At 50.4% G+C, this 7,234-nt stretch overlaps 1 protein-coding gene across 1 annotated transcript; it reads left to right on the forward strand.

The window, feature by feature from the left end:
• Positions 1 to 2: 2 nt before the first annotated feature.
• On the forward strand, positions 3 to 5,181 carry Msx2 (msh homeobox 2; the record flags this gene model as incomplete). Its single annotated transcript, XM_013015973.1, has 2 exons — positions 3 to 111; positions 4,757 to 5,181. Coding segments are annotated over 2 exons (534 nt in total), but the record flags the coding sequence as incomplete, so codon positions are not given.
• Between the last annotated feature and the right edge of the window lie 2,053 nt (positions 5,182 to 7,234).

Raw genomic sequence — 7,234 nt, forward strand, 5'->3', positions numbered from 1 at the left:
CGGCCGGCTGCGCCCCGGATGCGCACGGCGCCCCCCTCGTCAAGTCCGAGAGCCCCGAGGACGGCGCCACGACGTGGATGCAGGAAGCGGGCCGATACTCGCCGCCGCCAAGTGAGCCCGCGCCGCCGGGGATGGGGATGGGGTGGGAAACGGGGTACACCCCCCACCCCCGATCCCCAACGGGGCGGGGAGGAGTGGCGCTTGGGGAAGGATGCGCAGTGCACCCCCACACACACCCCCGTCTTGGGAAGGGGGGATCCCCTTCCTGATGGCTTCGGAGAGGGATGGGGAGGGTGTACCCCAAGATCTCCACGTGTGCCATCTACCTACCCCCCCCCGCCTTTTGGCTCCAGACAGCCCAGGGGTTGGATGTTGAAGGGGGGTACATGCAAACCCCTCAGCCATGATTGGGAAAGGGGGAACCCCCCCCTTACACCTCTCCAATTGTGTTTTGGGGAGTGTGCCTTTCTATCCTCACGGTCACCTGCGCCATTGGGCACCTGGACCCCACTCAGGTGCCAGGGGGTGGGGGGGTGCAGGGAGTTTTTGGTGTTAGGAAAGTGGGGTTCGCGGTTCTTAGCGGTGACCCGCAGCCTGCCAGGCGCCTCGGGGCGTCCCGGCTGATGCGCCCTGGTTTGAACGGGGACCTCACTAAGAATCTGAACCCCTCAATGGGTGGCGAGGAAGGGGGGGGGGCTGTTTGCTGCGGGGGTAATGCACCTGCGGGGTGTCAAAGCCGCCACACTCCGCCTCTCCAACAGAGACACCAACCTCCCTGGCTCCCCAACCCCGGGGTGGGGAGGGAATGGGGGGCATCGCCCTGACGGCAGCTTGAGCCCAAGGCTGAGCTTCGTTGGGTGCGGACTCAGCCCGGCTCACAGTAATAATTAACAAAGTAGTTAAGCGCTCCAGATCTCACCGGGTCACGTGCTTCAGGGGGACCCCCCAAAGTGTAGAATGGGGGCTCTCCCCCCCACCTCCCCATCACTTCTGATAGGGCTCCTGCCTGCTTTTTCTTTTTCTTTTGCTCCCCCTTCTGAGGCTTGAACTCAGGGCCTGGACACTGTACCCCCCTCAGCTTTTATTTTCCCCCTCGCCTTCCCCTCAAGCCTGGTGCTCTACCACTTGAGCCACAGCTACAGTTCCTGCTTTTTTGGGGGAGGGGGTGAGGAGAGGTGTTCATTGGAGTCTTTCGGAACGTTCCTGCCTGGGCTGGCTTTGAACTTGCGATCCTCAGATCTCAGCCTTCTAAATCGCTGGGATTAGAAGCAGGAGCCAGCATCGGGCTTCCTTGTTTGTTTGTTTTAAAGAAAGAAGATTGAATTTGGTTCATCCTGCATGGCCAGTTCACCTGCGTGCACCCCACTTTCTCCCCCCAAGAGATTGCCTAATTTCTCCAGTCCAGGGGTAGTGTTCAACTTGGAGAGATCTTGGAGAAGAGTCTTTGATCCATCCATTCAGTTCCATTTCCTGGCCTGGGAGATTTTCTCTAACCTCTCATTTCTTTTCCTTCCTGTTCTCTTCCTTACCTTCGGAAAGGTGATTCCCCCCCCCCCCAAAAAAAAAACCAGGGGTGTGTGTGTGTAGGGATAGATCTGGAGGGAATCTTTCTTCCAAGATGGATATACTTGCTGCATTTCCAACATCTTTGTAAGCCTGGAATGTGATAGGCCAAACAGGGCCTTTTACCCTGGCGCCCGAGTCTGGCCCCTGAGTCTGGCCCCTCTGGCTGTCTCTCCACCCTAGTTAGACTCTACAGGGGTGGGGTGGGGTGGGGGGGAGGAGATTAAGGACTCAAAAGAATTTAAATTCAAGTTTGCTTAGTGCTTTACATTTCCAAAGAATTATCTTATCTGATCTTCATCCGGTCTCTCCCTGTTGTGATTTATTGTATCAGCCTGTGGGGGGGGGGCCTGGGGGATGTTAATTGATCACCTACTAAGTGGGCTTTGCCCCAAGTAGCTCTCAAAAACGACTTCAGGAATCATGCTTCTTTCCCGGCCTCCCCCTCACCCCAACCTCCATGAAGAGAGGTTCCAGCACACGGTCAAACCGGGTTCCCCAAATCTGTGGTTGCCTGTAGATTCATTTCTAGGTAGGCCTGGTAACCAGCCAATTCATGCTCATGAAACTAGATAATGATCAAAAGGCTAGGAAGCTGGCATCCTTAAGTTTGGGGAGTCAAGAAAGGGCAAGATCTCTTTTATTAGACCAGAAGTTATCTCTGCCCCTGGTAAGGAGATTTTGAGACCCCGTGGTGTTTGGGGCCTTGGAGTAGGTTGGGGTGGGGTACAGGGAGAAGATCTACTCAGGCCTGGTTTTTTATTTGTTTTTTTTTTTTTGTGATGGGACAAAGTAGGATCGATGCTGTTTTGCTTTGTATCTGTTCCCTCTTTCTCGGGCTGCTTGAAAATGGGGTTGGGGAGAATGGGGGGGAGGGTGGAAATTGGGTGCTAATTGGAGGTCCTGAGCTCTGGCTTTAACACACCTGCAGGGCAGATCCTCAGTCTTCATTCTGTGTGTGTGTGTGTCTGTCTGTCTGTCTGTCTCCTCCCGTGTCCGTGTATCCCCTGGGGCTTGAACTCCAGGCCTACATGCTGTGTTCCTGAACTTTTCCCCCAAGCACTTGTTCCCGGCTTTTCTGGCAGATTCACTGGAGATCGAAATTTCCTGGCCTCTTTTCCTACGCGCAGGCTGGCTTCGAACCACGCTCCTCACTCAGATCTCAGCCTGCTGAATTGCTAGGCTGGCCGGCCACGCACACGCCATGGGTGCCCAGTTCCAACTAGATTTGATCATCCCGTCAGAACCCCGCTGCTGGCTTCCCCGGGTTCTCCTGAGAGCCCTGCCAGGTTTTGGGGGGGGAAGGGTTAAAACCCGGACTGAGAGCCCCAGACATAGCCCTGCTCCCCTAGATGTCTGGTTTACTTGGGAATTAGCATATCAAAGTTTCCCCTCCCAGCCTAACTCAGATTTATTCCCCTTCTTTGATTCTCCCTCCCTGCTGTCCTTTAGCTATTTTTGCCCAAGGCTGGGCGCTCTACCACTTGAACCCGGCTCCACTTCCAGCTTTTTGATGGTTCTTTGAAGATCCGAGTCTCACAGACTTTTCCCTGCCCAGGCTGGCTTTGAACCTGGATCCCCAGAGCTCAGCCTCCTGAGTTAGCTAGGCATTGACCCACCAGCCCTCTGCCTCTTACTATTACTATTATTGTTGTTGTTGTTGTTATTGGAAATGAGTAGAGTGGTTAATAAGGTGGCATTCGGAGAAGGAAGGATATAAAAAAATAAATCCATCCCGGGTGGGAAGGGCTTGTGAAACTCCTAAAAGGAAGTACTGCAGACTTCAAGGAGCCACCGAAGTAACTAAACAAGAAATGTGACATTCTCTCCAATTATTACTGTGTCTACCGCCGTAGTGTGTGTGTGTGTGTGTTGGGGGGGGGGAAATTAGCATAGCTCATAAAAATGCCAAATGCAGAAAATTAATTGTTGGCGCTGTGATCTATTCTGGGCCCCTCCCCACACCCCCAGCCCCCGAGGTAAACAAGGCCTGGAGGTGGAGTTAGTTGACATGGAATCCGCCGGCCTGTGTGTCTCCCTTTTGTCTCTCTAATTGAATTGATTTAAAATTCAGAGTCAGCCTTTCCACCCCCCCTCCTCCCTTCCCTCCACTTCTAAAATCCCAGCTACCAACTAAAATCATTTACATATTTTGCCTGCCACCCTAGCAAAGGCTAGAAGAAATGATGACTAAGATCTCCTTCTGCTTGAGGCCCGGCATACGATTTCTACCCCCCCCTCTCCCCCCCTCCCCACCATCATGTACATTTATGGATGAACTAATTTTCTCCCTCTGTCCTTGTCAAGTTTCTATGGCCCCCCCCTCAAATACCCAGCCAAGAAACTTTATATCCACATCCAGACATAGGAGATGACGGAGGTTGGTTTTTTTTTTATTATCATCTGTGTTGTAGATAGAATGAGGGCTTTGGTTTATAGTGTGGCTCTGTCTCCCCCCCCCTCCCCACAGCTAGAGATGTTATTAATTTTTCACAGGCTGATGACACCCAACTTGGCCTGGTTCAGATCAGAGAGAGAGAGAGAGAGGGCAGGAAATGGCTAAATCAGAATTCAGGAAGACCTATTCAAGGAGCTGTAAATCCCAGCTACTCAGGAAGCTGAGATCTGAGGATCAAGGTTCAAAGCCAGCCCCCCCCACACACACACAGGGAAGGCTGTGAGACTCTGAATGTCCAAAGAATCGGCAAAAAGCCAAAGCCGGAGCTGTGGTTCTGTGCCAGCCTGGATCCCAAGAAACTAAGAGACTGTTGCTCAGATCCTGAGTTCAGCCCCCAATACAGTCCTCTCCATTTCAAAGTATTATTTCTCAAGGAACACTCAGACCTTGATGTGTGAAAGGTTCGTGAGTTTGACTCTTCTAATGCAGTTTGCTTTCCATACAGAAAATTCCATGACCCCCCCATTACATTCCCAAACTGATTTAAAGAAGAAAAACAAGGTGTGTGTGGGGGGGGGTGGGGGGAAGTAGCCATGTGTTTGTTTCCATTTGACCCTTCCTCTACCAAAGTTGTATGAGTTGATCAAAGCACTTTCCAGGCTCAGATCTCAGCCTCCTGGGTCGCTGGGATGACAGGCGTCAGCCCCAGTGCCCGGCTCTTAAAAGAAGGAAGAAGCACTAGCAACCATGTCACACACCTGCTAATCGCTTGTCTCCCTTTCTGGTCCTTTCCAGGACACTTGAGCCCCACCACCTGCACCCTCAGGAAGCACAAGACCAACCGCAAACCTCGGACTCCCTTTACAACCTCCCAGCTCCTGGCCCTGGAGCGCAAATTCCGCCAGAAACAGTACCTGTCCATCGCCGAGCGCGCCGAGTTCTCCAGTTCTCTGAACCTCACAGAGACCCAGGTCAAAATCTGGTTCCAGAACCGCAGGGCCAAGGCCAAAAGACTCCAGGAGGCAGAGCTAGAGAAGCTAAAGATGGCTGCGAAACCCATGCTCCCTTCTGGCTTCAGTCTGCCCTTCCCCATCAACTCACCCCTGCAGGCTGCATCTCTGTACGGCGCCTCGTACCCCTTCCACAGACCTGTGTTGCCCATCTCCCCCGTCGGACTGTACGCTACACCTGTGGGTTATGGCATGTACCATTTGTCCTAAGGGGAAACAAAGGAGAGAGAGAGAGAGAGAGACTCCAGAAGATGGATGTTTGGCTTTCCCAAGAAGGCTGTGCCCAGCTGCGTACTCCTGCAATCTCGGCTCTTTCTGCACTACCTTAAAATAGCCTGACCCTTAAAAAAAAAAAAGCCACAGGGGGAGAGAGGTGGGATGGGGGAAATTAGTTCAAATGTGTTCTCTTCAGTGGAGGAGGTTCTAAGGCTTTAGGTTGGTTCAATTTACACCCTCCCCATTTCTCCCTCGCAGATCGGCGCCGGCAGTTTTTATGTTATAAATATATATATTATAATAATTATTATTATAATGATAATAAAATATAAGACGTTTTATATACCAGACATTTTTTTTAAAAAAAAAAAGCAAATTATTTCGGAAGACAAATGCACCTCTCCCTGGTTAATTTGTTTTTTTTTTCCCCCCTCAGTTCTGAAGAGAAATCGCCATGGGTGACCCTTAAACTTTTTTGGGGGGTTGAGGGGGTGATTTGACTTTTGCTTGCAGCAAACAAGGCTTAAAATTAGATACAGGGATACACTTAGATTTCTTCCCCCCCCCAAAAAAATAAGACAATGCAGGGGAGGACCCACGAAATGGTTTTTGTATTATATCACAGAGAGATGATCCTATTTGGGCCCCATTTTCCTCCCTCTGTATTATTAAAGTTTTATCTGTGTCTTTATTGTGATGATGATTACTTTTGGCAAAAGAGGGATGAGTGTAATCATTCAGGGGCATAGTTCAGGGTGAGGTAGAAATTGGAGATGATCTTTAAACATTCTCGGTAAGGTGATTTGTTCAGTGGATGTAAGAAAATCAGAAAGGAATTGATTTCTATATTTTAAAAAACAGTGCTCATTACAGTGCTCTCCTTGCTTGCCAAGGTCATGTTTGACTGGAACACACTGTCCTAATTTTCTGCTTACAGAAATGAATATCTCAGACCTGGCCTGCTGAGTCACGCCTGTAATCCCGGCTACGCGGTGTCTGAGATGTGAAGATTGAGATTCAAAGCCTAGTCCGGGCAGAAAAGACTCATATCCAATTAAGCACCCTCCCCCCCAAAAAAAACCTAGAAATTGAGGTGCAAAGGGTACCTGGCTCAGCTTTGATTTTTATCAAGAGGATGTTTTATCTACTCTCCTGAATGGAATTCAACATCGGTTTTCTTGCAGGAAAATCTGGGTTTCACTAGCCAGACTTTTTCACCCGGCTCAGCAGAAGCAAACCAAAATAAAATGTCTGCCCTGAAGTGGTCCTCCTGTAAAGGGCATTGATTCATTGAATCAATTTGATTCATTCAAGGTGAAAGAGAAGGAAAGAAAGAAATCAACCCTGGGGTGGAGGCGTGGCTCAGTTGGTGGAGGCTAGCCGGCCTCCTGCAAACCAAGTTCGACTCCCCCCGGGTGTGGAGAAAGAACTCAATTGCATGTGAATCCATCACCAGATTTGGAGAGGGTCGGTGGTAACTCTTTTAGACTTTGTGCTTTGCATGAGGCGGGATTATTCTTAGCCAGGGTTTCCAAAGTCAGTGAAAAATAAACCTTAAAAGAAGGGTAAAAAAAGAACAGGGAGGTGGGGGGGGGGTGGATCTTGAACTTGAAATCTTGCTACCAAAGCAATAGAAGCCGAGAAAGGAGAATCTCAGCATTGTTTTTCCCTTTAAACGGGTGGTAAGTCCCCCTTATTATCCCACCCCAATGGAAAGGAGGACCTGAGCCAAGGCTTGGGTTTGGAGGCATCCCTGTGAAAATAAAAGCTGAGGGGTATGGGGGTGCGTCCCCCCCCATCCCTAGCAGAGAACCTTAAAAGTTTTCTGTTGCACAACTTAAGTCACAAAGTTAACTTCTCAGAGTCATTTGGAAAGAAGATGGCTCTGGTGACTTTGGAAAAGGGAACACTGGAATTGGACACTGCCCTGGGGTCCCTGCCCGTGCTATCCTGTCCCGGGGACCCCCCCCCACAAACACCCTCCTTTGGTGGTGAAGCAACCAACAGCCTAAATTCTGTCTCCTGAGGATTATAGGCGGAACGCAGT

This window comes from Dipodomys ordii, unplaced genomic scaffold (genome assembly GCF_000151885.1).
Source record: "Dipodomys ordii isolate 6190 unplaced genomic scaffold, Dord_2.0 Scaffold29, whole genome shotgun sequence".
Classification (NCBI taxonomy): Eukaryota; Metazoa; Chordata; class Mammalia; order Rodentia; family Heteromyidae; genus Dipodomys; species Dipodomys ordii.